Source organism: Oncorhynchus clarkii, unplaced genomic scaffold (genome assembly GCF_045791955.1).
Source record: "Oncorhynchus clarkii lewisi isolate Uvic-CL-2024 unplaced genomic scaffold, UVic_Ocla_1.0 unplaced_contig_3709_pilon_pilon, whole genome shotgun sequence".
In the NCBI taxonomy this organism is placed as follows: Eukaryota; Metazoa; Chordata; class Actinopteri; order Salmoniformes; family Salmonidae; genus Oncorhynchus; species Oncorhynchus clarkii.
In genome coordinates, this window is record NW_027261024.1 from 60,350 (window position 1) to 80,839 (window position 20,490).

The 20,490-nt window shown below is 33.4% G+C and overlaps 1 protein-coding gene across 1 annotated transcript in view; it reads left to right on the forward strand.

The window, feature by feature from the left end:
* The window catches only part of LOC139403838 (solute carrier family 12 member 1-like), a 64,259-nt gene that overhangs the window by 6,917 nt on the left and 36,852 nt on the right, over positions 1–20,490 (forward strand). Inside the window, exons 3-6 of the mRNA XM_071146987.1 lie at positions 965–1,040; positions 2,885–2,980; positions 4,135–4,274; positions 4,456–4,566. Coding sequence (XP_071003088.1) covers positions 965–1,040; positions 2,885–2,980; positions 4,135–4,274; positions 4,456–4,566 — 423 coding nt within the window. The remainder of the gene's footprint in view (positions 1–964; positions 1,041–2,884; positions 2,981–4,134; positions 4,275–4,455; positions 4,567–20,490) is intronic.

Consider the following 20,490-nt stretch of genomic DNA (forward strand, 5'->3'; position numbering starts at 1 on the left):
ATGGGGACTGGCCTAATGGGATCCTGGTGAGGGCAGTTTGTTATGGGGACTGTCCTAATGGGATCCTGGTGAGGGCAGTTTTATGGGGACTGGCCTAATGGGATCCTGGTGAGGGCAGTTGGTTATGGGGACTGGCCTAATGGGATCCTGGTGAAGGCAGTTGGTTATGGGGACTGGCCTGTCCTAATGGGATCGTGGTGAGTAGGAATGGAGTCTTAGAGAGTGTGGCTGGATATCGAGCAGGGTGAATGGGGAGTCCTGGTCTGTGTGGTCAGGTTATGGGAACTTCTTCTACTGGGGGTCACTGGGGGTCACCCTGGCCATTCCTGAGCTGTATATCACAACCCAGCATCAATTAGTTAACCTGCATACCTCAGTGATACCCTGACAGGTCACATGATCTGTCTGGAAGCCTCAGACACAGACACCGACACAGCGATAAAGAGATTCAGATAGTTATTCTGTCATAACCCGGTCTCTATCTAACCTAACTACGATCTGACTGGAAGCGAAGAGACAAGGTCAAAGTGATCCTGCCTTATGTGTAACTCAGGGCTAACCCCAGTCTCTACCTAACCTAGCCTCTCTCCTACTCTCTGTCTCTCTCCTCTCTCTCATCCTCTCTCGCCGCCTCTGTCTCCTCCTGTCCCTCTCCTCCTCTCTCTCCTCCCCTCGCTCTCCTCCTGTCTCTCCTCCTCTCTCTCCTCCTCTGTCTCCTCCTGTCTCTCTCCTCCTCTCGCTCTCCTCCTGTCTCTCCTCCTCTCTCTCCTCCTGTCTCTCCTCCTCTCTCCTCTCTCTCCTCCTCTCTCCTCTCTCTCCTCCTGTCTCTCCTACTGTCTCTCCTCCTCTCTCCTCTTTTCTCTCCCCCTCTCCCTCCTCTTGTCTTCCCTCCTCTCTCATCCTCTCTTTCCTCCTGTCTCTCCTCCACTCTCCTCTCGCTCCTCTTGTCTTTCCTCCTCTCTAGGTGAGATGTATGTTGAACATCTGGGGTGTGATGCTGTTCATCCGTCTGTCCTGGGTGTTTGGACAGGCCGGCTGGGGTAAGTACAACACAGAGTAATAAATAATTACACCACACACACTATCAGAAAAAAGGAGTGCTATGTAGCAGGCTCCTTTTCAGGTCAGATAGAACCCTTTAGGTTTCCAAAAAGAACCAGGTTACAAAAAAATAATCTGGATTCCAAATAGATAAAGGTTGGTATTGGGAACCAGAAAGAGTTCTACCCATCTTAAATTCAGAGGGTTCCCCAATACTCCCCTACAGAAGTGCTATTCAAAGTTGGGGTCGCGATGGGGTAACTGCAGTGGGGTCACGATGGGGTAACTGCAGTGGGGTCACGATGGGGTAACTGCAGTGGGGTTGCGATGGGGTAACTGCAGTGGGGTCACGATGGGGTAACTGCAGTGGGGTCACGATAGGGTAACTGCAGTGGGGTCGCGATGGGGTAACTGCAGTGGGGTCACCAAAATGTTTTTAAAAATCATATTTAAAACAATGAGGAGTACAGATTATTACTGTATTACTGTATACAATATACAAGCATTTTGAGAAAGATAATTTGAAAGCTACAATTTTATTGAGAAAATGTATTTATTGGTTTCTTTTCATGTTGATAAGAAATGAATATGCAATGAACATTTTAAGGTTGTGTCTTTAGATTTGGGTTGGGGTCGCAAGAAATGATTGGGGGGAAAATGGGGTCCCCAGAAATTCTGGTGGAAAAAATTGGCTCCCCGCTGGAAAAGTTTGAATACCTCTGACCTACTGGGACATTCTTTGTTGCACTCTTTGTTTCTGAGAGTGTAGACATGCAAAAATATGTACACCACAAAAAGACAACCAGTCAGCTCCCAGTGTCCTTCACTCTGAGGTCAAAGCAAAGGAAGTAGCTTGAATGTACCAGGTGTGTGTATGTGTGTGTGTGTGTGTGTGTGTGTGTGTGTGTGTGTGTGTGTGTGTGTGTGTGTGTGTGTGTGTGTGTGTGTGTGTGTGTGTGTGTGTGTGTGTGTGTGTGTGTGTGTGTGTGTGTGTGTGTGTGTTTGTGTGCATGTGTGTGTTTCTCAGGGGTGAGGACCTCTTTATGGAGCATAACTAATGTATTTCAGAGCGCTGGCTGCAGTGCAGATAGAGACCATGACAGATATCAGAGTAAACCGCCTGCTGGAACTAACAGCCTGCAGGCCTACAGCACCATTAGTCCTGAGAATGGACCATTTCAGACGCACAGAAGGCTTCACTGTGTTTCTCAAGGTGTTAGAGGTGACTGGAGGGGACAGAAGGCTTCACTGTGTTTCTCAAGGTGTTAGAGGTGACTGGAGGGGACAGAAGGCTTCACTGTGTTTCTCAAGGTGTTAGAGGTGACTGGAGGGCACAGAAGGTGTGGTCAGGTGTTAGAAAGAGGAGGTGGTAGATTATTTCAGAACCAGCACAGTGTGACAAAAACAGCACTCTACACTCCTTTATACACGGGTTCTTAAAGTCGTACTCCAGTTTCTGATTTAGCTCATTTATCAGCTGATTTACTTAACAAAAGGCACATCTCAATAGGTGGTCCAGGTATCCTTATGATATGGCACAAGTGGGGGTTGGCCTTTCCTCTTCTGTTCTCTAATGCTCCTCTATTGTTCCTCAAGCAAGGGAGGAGGCGGATGACATCACAACTTCCCATCAGACCAACTCCTTGAAGTTTGCAGTTGTGTTTTTTTTTTAAACGATTTTGCTCAAAACATAAAATTGCTGGAGGACCATCTTTAAGAAGAAAAGAAAGACATTTCAGTGTGGAATTCAAACTTTGCAAAACATTGTATGCCTTCACATGTAGACAGACTGTAAATGGCCTGAGCAGGGGTGAGTTGGATTAACAGGTATTTTGTGTTTTAGGTCTGGGCATTGTGGTCATTGCTCTGAGCTGTGTGGTGACCACCGTCACAGGTCTCTCCATGTCTGCTATCTGCACCAATGGAGTGGTACGAGGAGGTGAGTCAACCAAATCAAATCAAATGTTATTTGTCACATGAGCCGAATACAACAGGTGTCGGTAGACCTTACAGTGAAATGCTGAATACAACAGGTGTCGGTAGACCTTACAGTGAAATGCTGAATACAACAGGTGTCGGTAGACCTTACAGTGAAATGCTTACTTACAAGTCCTTAACTAACAATGTTTTGAGAAAAATAAGTGCTAAGTAAAAAAAAAGAAAAGAAAAATAGAAAAATAACAAATAATTAAAGAGTAGCAATAAAATAACAGTAGCGAGGCTTTATACAGGCACTCAACACATTATAAACATGAGACAATGTTGAAAAAACAAGGAGAGCTCAAAGGTTGTTTTCAATGACTGTCCACTGTATGTACAAGTAGAGGAATGTTATTATCCTTGCTCCCTACCTGCTCTGTGTCCACTGTATGTACAAGTAGAGGAATGTTATTATCCCTGCTCCCTACCTGCTCTGTGTCCACTGTATGTACAAGTAGAGGAATGTTATTATCCCTGCTCCCTACCTGCTCTGTGTCCACTGTATGTACAAGTAGAGGAATGTTATTATCCCTGCTCCCTACCTGCTCTGTGTCCACTGTATGTACAAGTAGAGGAATGTTATTATCCCTGCTCCCTACCTGCTCTGTGTCCACTGTATGTACAAGTAGAGGAATGTTATTATCCCTGCTCCCTACCTGCTCTGTGTCCACTGTATGTACAAGTAGAGGAATGTTATTATCCCTGCTCCCTACCTGCTCTGTGTCCACTGTATGTACAAGTAGAGGAATGTTATTATCCCTGCTCCCTACCTGCTCTGTGTCCACTGTATGTACAAGTAGAGGAATGTTATTATCCCTGCTCCCTACCTGCTCTGTGTCCACTGTATGTACAAGTAGAGGAATGTTATTATCCCTGCTCCCTACCTGCTCTGTGTCCACTGTATGTACAAGTAGAGGAATGTTATTATCCCTGCTCCCTACCTGCTCTGTGTCCACTGTATGTACAAGTAGAGGAATGTTATTATCCCTGCTCCCTACCTGCTCTGTGTCCACTGTATGTACAAGTAGAGGAATGTTATTATCCCTGCTCCCTACCTGCTCTGTGTCCACTGTATGTACAAGTAGAGGAATGTTATTACTGATTGGTTTCCAGGAGGGGCGTACTACCTGATATCACGTAGTCTGGGACCAGAGTTTGGCGGTTCCATTGGTCTCATCTTCGCCTTCGCTAACGCTGTTGCCGTGGCGATGTACGTGGTGGGCTTCGCAGAGACTGTGGTTGACCTACTCAAGGTACGTAGCATCTGTGTGTGTGTGTGTGTGTGTGTGTGTGTGTGTGTGTGTGTGTGTGTGTGTGTGTGTGTCAGATCACTGACTGTGGTCCCTCTCTCCCTCTCCCCCCTCTCTCTCTCTACCTCTCCATGTGCATCTCTCTCTCCACCTCTGTCTCCCCCTCCTTCCCTCTCCTCTACAGGAAAACAATGCCATTATGATAGATGAGCTGAATGACATCAGGATCATCGGCTGTATCTCGGTGGTACTGCTGCTGGGGATCTCAGTGGCCGGGATGGAGTGGGAGGCCAAGGTGAGATACTACACTACGCTACATTACATTATACTACACATTATACTACATTAAACTACAGTGCACTACATTATACAACACTACGCTACATTATACTACATTATACTAGACTATGCTACATTACATTATACTACACTACACTACAATAAACAACACTACTCTACATTATACTACATTATACTACTCTACACTACATTATACAACGCTACTCTACGCTACATTACATTATACTACTCTACTCTACATTACATTATACTACTCTACACTACACTACATTACATTATACTACTCTACATTACATTATACTACTCTACACTACATTACATTACATTATACTACTCTACACTACATTACATTATACTACTCTACACTACATTACATTATACTACTCTACACTACATTACATTATACTACTCTACACTACACTACATTACATTACATTATACTACTCTACACTACATTACATTATACTACTCTACACTACATTACATTATACTACTCTACACTACATTACATTATACTACTCTACACTACACTACATTACATTACATTATACTACTCTACACTACATTACATTATACTACCATACACTACATTACATTACACTATACTACTCTACACTACATTACATTATACTACTCTACACTACATTACATTATACTACTCTACACTACACTACATTACATTACATTATACTACTCTACACTACATTACATTATACTACTCTACACTACATTACATTATACTACTCTACTCTACATTACATTATACTACTCTACACTACATTACATTATACTACTCTACACAACTCTACATTACATTACATTATACTACTCTACTCTACATTACATTATACTACTCTACTCTACATTACATTATACTACTCTACATTACATTATACTACTCTACACTACATTACATTATACTACTCTACACTACATTACATTATACTACTCTACACTACACTACATTATACTACTCTACACTACACTACATTACATTATACTACTCTACACTACACTACATTATACTACTCTACACTACACTACATTACATTATACTACTCTACACTACATTACATTATACTACTCTACACTACATTACATTATACTACTCTACACTACTCTACACTACATTACATTATACTACTCTACACTACATTACATTATACTACTCTACTCTACTCTACGCTACATTACATTATACTACTCTACTCTACATTACATTATACTACTCTACATTACATTATACTACTCTACACTACTCTACACTACATTATACTACTCTACACTACATTACATTATACTACTCTACACTACATTACATTACATTATACTACTCTACACTACATTACATTATACTATTCTACACTACATTACATTATACTACTCTACACTACATTACATTACATTATACTACTCTACACTACTCTACACTACATTATACTACTCTACACTACATTACATTATACTACTCTACACTACATTACATTATACTACTCTACTCTACTCTACGCTACATTACATTATACTACTCTACTCTACATTACATTATACTACTCTACATTACATTATACTACTCTACACTACTCTACACTACATTATACTACTCTACACTACATTACATTATACTACTCTACACTACATTACATTACATTATACTATTCTACACTACATTACATTATACTACTCTACACTACACTACATTACATTATACTATTCTACACTACATTACATTATACTACTCTACACTACATTACATTACATTATACTACTCTACACTACACTACACTACTCTACACTATATTACATTATACTACTCTACACTACATTACATTATACTACTCTACACTACTCTACACTACACAACTCTACACTATATTACATTATACTACTCTACACTACATTACATTATACTACTCTACACTACTCTACACTACACTACTCTACACTATATTACATTATACTACTCTACACTACATTACATTACATTATACTACTCTACACTACACTACATTATACTACTCTACACTACTCTACACTACATTACATTATACTACTCTACACTACACTACATTATACTACTCTACACTACTCTACACTACATTACATTATACTACTCTACATAACATTATACTCTACTCTACGTTACTCTACGATACATTATCTACATTACATTATACTACGCTACATTACATTATACTACTCTACGCTATTCTACGCTACGCTACATTACATTATACTACTCTACTCTACTCTACACTACATTACATTATACTACTCTACACTACATTATACTACTCTACACTACATTACATTATACTACTCTACACTACATTACATTATACTACTCTACTCTACTCTACATTACATTATACTACTCTACACTACATTATACTACTCTACACTACACTACATTACATTATACTACTCTACACTACATTACATTATACTACTCTACACTACACTACAATACATTATACTACTCTACACTACATTACATTATACTACTCTACTCTACACTACACTACATTACATTATACTACTCTACACTACACTACATTACATTATACTACTCTACACTACATTACATTATACTACTCTACTCTACACTACACTGCATTACATTATACTACTCTACACTACATTACATTATACTACTCTACGCTATATTACATTATACTACTCTACACTACATTACATTATACTACTCTACACTACATTACATTATCCTACTCTACACTACACTACATTACATTACATTATACTACTCTACACTACATTACATTATACTACTCTACGCTATATTACATTATACTACTCTACACTACATTACATTATACTACTCTACACTACACTACATTATACTACTCTACACTACATTACATTATACTACTCTACACTACACTACATTACATTATACTACTCTACACTACATTACATTATACTACTCTACTATACACTACACTACATTACATTATACTACTCTACACTACATTACATTATACTACTCTACACTACACTACATTACATTATACTACTCTACGCTATATTACATTATACTACTCTACACTACATTACATTATACTACTCTACACTACATTACATTATACTACTCTACACTACATTACATTATACTACTCTACACTACACTACATTGCATTATACTACTCTACACTACATTACACTACATTATACTACTCTACACTACATTACATTATACTACTCTACACTACACTACATTACATTATACTACTCTACACTACATTACATTATACTACACTACACTACATTACATTATACTACTCTACACTACATTACATTATACTACTCTACACTACATTGCATTATACTACTCTACACTACACTACATTGCATTATACTACTCTACACTACATTACATTACATTATACTACTCTACACTACATTACATTACATTATACTACTCTACACTACACTACATTACATTATACTACTCTACACTACACTACATTACATTATACTACTCTACACTACATTACATTATACTACTCTACACTACATTACATTATACTACTCTACACTACACTACATTACATTATACTACTCTACACTACTCTACACTACATTACATTATACTACTCTACACTACATTACATTATACTACTCTACACTACACTACATTATATTATACTACTCTACACTACTCTACACTACATTACATTATACTACTCTACACTACTCTACACTACATTACATTATTCTACTCTACACTACACTACATTACATTATACTACTCTACACTACTCTACACTACATTACATTATACTACTCTACACTACATTACATTATACTACTCTACACTACATTACATTATACTACTCTACACTACACTACATTACATTATACTACTCTACACTACACTACATTACATTATACTACTCTACACTACATTACATTATACTACTCTACACTACACGACATTACATTATACTACTCTACACTACTCTACACTACATTACATTATACTACTCTACACTACACTACATTACATTATACTACTCTACACTACTCTACACTACATTACATTATACTACTCTACACTACATTACATTATACTACTCTACACTACACTACATTACATTATACTACTCTACACTACTCTACACTACATTACATTATTCTACTCTACACTACACTACATTACATTATACTACTCTACATTACATTATACTACTCTACACTACATTACATTATACTACTCTACACTACATTACATTATACTACTCTACACTACATTACATTATACTACTCTACACTACATTACATTATACTACTCTACGCTACGGTACATTACATTATACTACTCTACACTACTCTACACTACACTACTCTACACTATATTACATTATACTACTCTACACTACACTACATTATACTACTCTACACTACACTACATTATACTACTCTACACTACTCTACACTACATTACATTATACTACTCTACACTACACTACATTATACTACTCTACACTACTCTACACTACATTACATTATACTACTCTACATAACATTATACTCTACTCTACGTTACTCTACGATACATTATCTACATTACATTATACTACGCTACATTACATTATACTACTCTACTCTACATTACATTATACTACTCTACACTACTCTACACTACATTACATTATACTACTCTACGCTACGCTACATTTCATTATACTACTCTACATAACATTATACTCTACTCTACGTTACTCTACGATACATTATCTACATTACATTATACTACGCTACATTACATTATACTACTCTACGCTATTCTACGCTACGCTACATTACATTATACTACTCTACTCTACTCTACACTACATTACATTATACTACTCTACACTACATTATACTACTCTAAACTACATTACATTATACTACTCTACACTACATTACATTATACTACTCTACTCTACTCTACGCTACATTACATTATACTACTCTACACTACACTACATTACATTATACTACTCTACACTACATTACATTATACTACTCTACACTACACTACATTACATTATACTACTCTACACTACATTACATTATACTACTCTACACTACACTACATTACATTATACTACTCTACACTACATTACATTATACTACTCTACTCTACACTAAACTACATTACATTATACTACTCTACACTACACTACATTACATTATACTACTCTACTCTACACTACACTGCATTACATTATACTACTCTACACTACATTACATTATACTACTCTACGCTATATTACATTATACTACTCTACACTACATTACATTATACTACTCTACACTACATTACATTATCCTACTCTACACTACACTACATTACATTACATTATACTACTCTACACTACATTACATTATACTACTCTACGCTATATTACATTATACTACTCTACACTACATTACATTATACTACTCTACACTACATTATACTACTCTACACTACATTACATTATACTACTCTACACTACACTACATTACATTATACTACTCTACACTACATTACATTATACTACTCTACACTACACTACATTACATTATAATACTCTACACTACATTACATTATACTACTCTACACTACATTACAGTATACTACTCTACACTACACTACATTACATTATACTACTCTACACTACTCTACTCTACACTACATTACATTATACTACTCTACACTACATTATACTACTCTACACTACATTACATTATACTACTCTACACTACACTACATTACATTATACTACTCTACGCTATATTACATTATACTACTCTACACTACATTACATTATACTACTCTACACTACACTACATTGAATTATACTACTCTACACTACATTACATTACATTATACTACTCTACACTACATTACATTACATTATACTACTCTACACTACACTACATTACATTATACTACTCTACACTACACTACATTACATTATACTACTCTACACTACATTACATTATACTACTCTACACTACATTACATTATACTACTCTACACTACACTACATTACATTATACTACTCTACACTACTCTACACTACATTACATTATACTACTCTACACTACATTACATTATACTACTCTACACTACACTACATTATATTATACTACTCTACACTACTCTACACTACATTACATTATACTACTCTACACTACTCTACACTACATTACATTATTCTACTCTACACTACACTACATTACATTATACTACTCTACACTACTCTACACTACATTACATTATACTACTCTACACTACATTACATTATACTACTCTACACTACACTACATTACATTATACTACTCTACACTACTCTACACTACATTACATTATACTACTCTACACTACATTACATTATACTACTCTACACTACATTACATTATACTACTCTACACTACATTACATTATACTACTCTACACTACACTACATTACATTATACTACTCTACACTACACTACATTACATTATACTACTCTACACTACATTACATTATACTACTCTACACTACACTACATTACATTATACTACTCTACACTACTCTACACTACATTACATTATACTACTCTACACTACATTACATTATACTACTCTACACTACACTACATTATATTATACTACTCTACACTACTCTACACTACATTACATTATACTACTCTACACTACTCTACACTACATTACATTATTCTACTCTACACTACACTACATTACATTATACTACTCTACACTACTCTACACTACATTACATTATACTGCTCTACACTACATTACATTATACTACTCTACACTACATTACATTATACTACTCTACACTACACTACATTACATTATACTGCTCTACACTACACTACATTACATTATACTACTCTACACTACATTACATTATACTACTCTACACTACAATACATTACATTATACTACTCTACACTACATTACATTATACTACTCTACTCTACACTACACTACATTACATTATACTACTCTACACTACATTACATTATACTACTCTACACTACACTACATTACATTATACTACTCTACGCTATATTACATTATACTACTCTACACTACATTACATTATACTACTCTACACTACACTACATTGAATTATACTACTCTACACTACATTACATTACATTATACTACTCTACACTACATTACATTATACTACTCTACTCTACACTACACTACATTACATTATACTACTCTACACTACATTACATTATACTACTCTACACTACACTACATTACATTATACTACTCTACGCTATATTACATTATACTACTCTACGCTATATTACATTATACTACTCTACACTACATTACATTATACTACTCTACACTACACTACATTGAATTATACTACTCTACACTACACTACATTACATTATACTACTCTACACTACACTACATTGAATTATACTACTCTACACTACATTACATTACATTATACTACTCTACACTACACTACATTACATTATACTACTCTACACTACATTACATTATACTACTCTACACTACATTACATTATACTACTCTACACTACACTACATTACATTATACTACTCTACACTACTCTACACTACATTACATTATACTACTCTACACTACATTACATTATACTACTCTACACTACATTACATTATACTACTCTACACTACACTACATTACATTATACTACTCTACACTACACTACATTATATTATACTACTCTACACTACTCTAAACTACATTACATTATACTACTCTACACTACTCTACACTACATTACATTATTCTACTCTACACTACACTACATTACATTATACTACTCTACACTACTCTACACTACATTACATTATACTACTCTACACTACATTACATTATACTACTCTACACTACATTACATTATACTACTCTACACTACATTACATTATACTACTCTACACTACATTACATTATACTACTCTACACTACACTACATTACATTATACTACTCTACACTACACTACATTACATTATACTACTCTACACTACATTACATTATACTACTCTACACTACACTACATTACATTATACTACTCTACACTACTCTACACTACATTACATTATACTACTCTACACTACATTACATTATACTACTCTACACTACACTACATTACATTATACTACTCTACACTACTCTACACTACATTACATTATACTACTCTACACTACATTACATTATACTACTCTACACTACACTACATTATACTACTCTACACTACATTACATTATACTACTCTACACTACACTACATTACATTATACTACTCTACACTACATTACATTATACTACTCTACTCTACACTACACTACATTACATTATACTACTCTACACTACATTACATTATACTACTCTACACTACACTACATTACATTATACTACTCTACGCTATATTACATTATACTACTCTACACTACATTACATTATACTACTCTACACTACACTACATTATACTACTCTACACTACATTACATTATACTACTCTACACTACACTACATTACATTATACTACTCTACACTACATTACATTATACTACTCTACTCTACACTACACTACATTACATTATACTACTCTACACTACATTACATTATACTACTCTACACTACACTACATTGCATTATACTACTCTACACTACATTACATTACATTATACTACTCTACACTACATTACATTATACTACTCTACACTACATTACATTATACTACTCTACACTACATTACATTATACTACACTACACTACATTACATTATACTACTCTACACTACATTACATTATACTACTCTACACTACATTACATTATACTACTCTACACTACATTACATTATACTACTCTACACTACACTACATTGCATTATACTACTCTACACTACATTACATTACATTATACTACTCTACACTACATTGCATTACATTATACTACTCTACACTACACTACATTACATTATACTACTCTACACTACACTACATTACATTATACTACTCTACACTACACTACATTACATTATACTACTCTACACTACATTACATTATACTACTCTACACTACATTACATTATACTACTCTACACTACACTACATTATATTATACTACTCTACACTACTCTACACTACATTACATTATACTACTCTACACTACTCTACACTACATTACATTATTCTACTCTACACTACACTACATTACATTATACTACTCTACACTACTCTACACTACATTACATTATACTACTCTACACTACATTACATTATACTACTCTACACTACATTACATTACATTATACTACTCTACACTACATTACATTATACTACTCTACACTACACTACATTACATTATACTACTCTACACTACACTACATTACATTATACTACTCTACACTACATTACATTATACTACTCTACACTACACGACATTACATTATACTACTCTACACTACTCTACACTACATTACATTATACTACTCTACACTACATTACATTATACTACTCTACACTACACTACATTACATTATACTACTCTACACTACTCTACACTACATTACATTATACTACTCTACACTACATTACATTATACTACTCTACACTACACTACATTACATTATACTACTCTACACTACTCTACACTACATTACATTATTCTACTCTACACTACACTACATTACATTATACTACTCTACACTACTCTACACTACATTACATTATACTACTCTACACTACATTACATTATACTACTCTACGCTACGGTACATTACATTATACTACTCTACACTACTCTACACTACATTACATTATTCTACTCTACACTACACTACATTACATTATACTACTCTACACTACTCTACACTACATTACATTATACTACTCTACACTACATTACATTATACTACTCTACACTACACTACATTACATTATACTACTCTACACTACTCTACACTACATTACATTATACTACTCTACACTACATTACATTATACTACTCTACACTACATTACATTATACTACTCTACACTACATTACATTATACTACTCTACACTACACTACATTACATTATACTACTCTACACTACACTACATTACATTATACTACTCTACACTACATTACATTATACTACTCTACACTACACTACATTACATTATACTACTCTACACTACTCTACACTACATTACATTATACTACTCTACACTACATTACATTATACTACTCTACACTACACTACATTATATTATACTACTCTACACTACTCTACACTACATTACATTATACTACTCTACACTACTCTACACTACATTACATTATTCTACTCTACACTACACTACATTACATTATACTACTCTACACTACTCTACACTACATTACATTATACTGCTCTACACTACATTACATTATACTACTCTACACTACATTACATTATACTACTCTACACTACACTACATTACATTATACTGCTCTACACTACACTACATTACATTATACTACTCTACACTACATTACATTATACTACTCTACACTACAATACATTACATTATACTACTCTACACTACATTACATTATACTACTCTACTCTACACTACACTACATTACATTATACTACTCTACACTACATTACATTATACTACTCTACACTACACTACATTACATTATACTACTCTACGCTATATTACATTATACTACTCTACACTACATTACATTATACTACTCTACACTACACTACATTGAATTATACTACTCTACACTACATTACATTACATTATACTACTCTACACTACATTACATTATACTACTCTACTCTACACTACACTACATTACATTATACTACTCTACACTACATTACATTATACTACTCTACACTACACTACATTACATTATACTACTCTACGCTATATTACATTATACTACTCTACGCTATATTACATTATACTACTCTACACTACATTACATTATACTACTCTACACTACACTACATTGAATTATACTACTCTACACTACACTACATTACATTATACTACTCTACACTACACTACATTGAATTATACTACTCTACACTACATTACATTACATTATACTACTCTACACTACACTACATTACATTATACTACTCTACACTACACTACATTACATTATACTACTCTACACTACATTACATTATACTACTCTACACTACATTACATTATACTACTCTACACTACACTACATTACATTATACTACTCTACACTACTCTACACTACATTACATTATACTACTCTACACTACACTACATTACATTATACTACTCTACACTACTCTACACTACATTACATTATACTACTCTACACTACATTACATTATACTACTCTACACTACATTACATTATACTACTCTACACTACATTACATTATACTACTCTACACTACACTACATTACATTATACTACTCTACACTACACTACATTACATTATACTACTCTACACTACATTACAGTATACTACTCTACACTACACTACATTACATTATACTACTCTACACTACTCTACACTACATTACATTATACTACTCTACACTACATTACATTATACTACTCTACACTACACTACATTATATTATACTACTCTACACTACTCTACACTACATTACATTATACTACTCTACACTACTCTACACTACATTACATTATTCTACTCTACACTACACTACATTACATTATACTACTCTACACTACTCTACACTACATTACATTATACTGCTCTACACTACATTACATTATACTACTCTACACTACATTACATTATACTACTCTACACTACACTACATTACATTATACTGCTCTACACTACACTACATTACATTATACTACTCTACACTACATTACATTATACTACTCTACACTACAATACATTACATTATACTACTCTACACTACATTACATTATACTACTCTACTCTACACTACACTACATTACATTATACTACTCTACACTACATTACATTATACTACTCTACACTACACTACATTACATTATACTACTCTACGCTATATTACATTATACTACTCTACACTACATTACATTATACTACTCTACACTACACTACATTGAATTATACTACTCTACACTACATTACATTACATTATACTACTCTACACTACATTACATTATACTACTCTACTCTACACTACACTACATTACATTATACTACTCTACACTACATTACATTATACTACTCTACACTACACTACATTACATTATACTACTCTACGCTATATTACATTATACTACTCTACGCTATATTACATTATACTACTCTACACTACATTACATTATACTACTCTACACTACACTACATTGAATTATACTACTCTACACTACACTACATTACATTATACTACTCTACACTACACTACATTGAATTATACTACTCTACACTACATTACATTACATTATACTACTCTACACTACACTACATTACATTATACTACTCTACACTACACTACATTACATTATACTACTCTACACTACATTACATTATACTACTCTACACTACATTACATTATACTACTCTACACTACACTACATTACATTATACTACTCTACACTACTCTACACTACATTACATTATACTACTCTACACTACATTACATTATACTACTCTACACTACATTACATTATACTACTCTACACTACACTACATTACATTATACTACTCTACACTACACTACATTATATTATACTACTCTACACTACTCTACACTACATTACATTATACTACTCTACACTACTCTACACTACATTACATTATTCTACTCTACACTACACTACATTACATTATACTACTCTACACTACTCTACACTACATTACATTATACTACTCTACACTACATTACATTATACTACTCTACACTACATTACATTATACTACTCTACACTACATTACATTATACTACTCTACACTACATTACATTATACTACTCTACACTACACTACATTACATTATACTACTCTACACTACACTACATTACATTATACTACTCTACACTACATTACATTATACTACTCTACACTACACTACATTACATTATACTACTCTACACTACTCTACACTACATTACATTATACTACTCTACACTACATTACATTATACTACTCTACACTACACTACATTACATTATACTACTCTACACTACTCTACACTACATTACATTATACTACTCTACACTACATTACATTATACTACTCTACACTACACTACATTATACTACTCTACACTACATTACATTATACTACTCTACACTACACTACATTACATTATACTACTCTACACTACATTACATTATACTACTCTACTCTACACTACACTACATTACATTATACTACTCTACACTACACTACATTACATTATACTACTCTACGCTATATTACATTATACTACTCTACACTACATTACATTATACTACTCTACACTACACTACATTATACTACTCTACACTACATTACATTATACTACTCTACACTACACTACATTACATTATACTACTCTACACTACATTACATTATACTACTCTACTCTACACTACACTACATTACATTATACTACTCTACACTACATTACATTATACTACTCTACACTACACTACATTGCATTATACTACTCTACACTACATTACATTACATTATACTACTCTACACTACATTACATTATACTACTCTACACTACATTACATTACATTATACTACTCTACACTACATTACATTATACTACTCTACACTACATTACATTATACTACTCTACACTACACTACATTACATTATACTACTCTACACTACATTACATTATACTACTCTACACTACATTACATTATACTACTCTACACTACACTACATTGCATTATACTACTCTACACTACATTACATTACATTATACTACTCTACACTACATTACATTACATTATACTACTCTACACTACACTACATTACATTATACTACTCTACACTACACTACATTACATTATACTACTCTACACTACACTACATTACATTATACTACTCTACACTACATTACATTATACTACTCTACACTACATTACATTATACTACTCTACACTACACTACATTACATTATACTACTCTACACTACATTACATTATACTACTCTACACTACACTACATTACATTATACTACTCTACACTACATTACATTATACTACTCTACACTACATTACATTATACTACTCTACACTACACTACATTATATTATACTACTCTACACTACTCTACACTACATTACATTATACTACTCTACACTACTCTACACTACATTACATTATTCTACTCTACACTACACTACATTACATTATACTACTCTACACTACTCTACACTACATTACATTATACTACTCTACACTACATTACATTATACTACTCTACACTACATTACATTACATTATACTACTCTACACTACATTACATTATACTACTCTACACTACACTACATTACATTATACTACTCTACACTACACTACATTACATTATACTACTCTACACTACATTACATTATACTACTCTACACTACACGACATTACATTATACTACTCTACACTACTCTACACTACATTACATTATACTACTCTACACTACATTACATTATACTACTCTACACTACACTACATTACATTATACTACTCTACACTACTCTACACTACATTACATTATACTACTCTACACTACATTACATTATACTACTCTACACTACACTACATTACATTATACTACTCTACACTACTCTACACTACATTACATTATACTACTCTACACTACATTACATTATACTACTCTACGCTACGGTACATTACATTATACTACTCTACACTACTCTACACTACACTACTCTACACTATATTACATTATACTACTCTACACTACACTACATTATACTACTCTACACTACACTACATTATACTACTCTACACTACTCTACACTACATTACATTATACTACTCTACACTACACTACATTATACTACTCTACACTACTCTACACTACATTACATTATACTACTCTACATAACATTATACTCTACTCTACGTTACTCTACGATACATTATCTACATTACATTATACTACGCTACATTACATTATACTACTCTACTCTACATTACATTATACTACTCTACACTACTCTACACTACATTACATTATACTACTCTACGCTACGCTACATTTCATTATACTACTCTACATAACATTATACTCTACTCTACGTTACTCTACGATACATTATCTACATTACATTATACTATGCTACATTACATTATACTACTCTACGCTATTCTACGCTACGCTACATTACATTATACTACTCTACTCTACTCTACACTACATTACATTATACTACTCTACACTACATTACATTATACTACTCTACACTACATTACATTATACTACTCTACTCTACTCTACGCTACATTACATTATACTACTCTACACTACATTATACTACTCTACACTACACTACATTACATTATACTACTCTACACTACATTACATTATACTACTCTACACTACACTACATTACATTATACTACTCTACACTACATTACATTATACTACTCTACTCTACACTAAACTACATTACATTATACTACTCTACACTACACTACATTACATTATACTACTCTACACTACATTACATTATACTACTCTACTCTACACTACACTGCATTACATTATACTACTCTACACTACATTACATTATACTACTCTACGCTATATTACATTATACTAATCTACACTACATTACATTATCCTACTCTACACTACACTACATTACATTACATTATACTACTCTACACTACATTACATTATACTACTCTACGCTATATTACATTATACTACTCTAC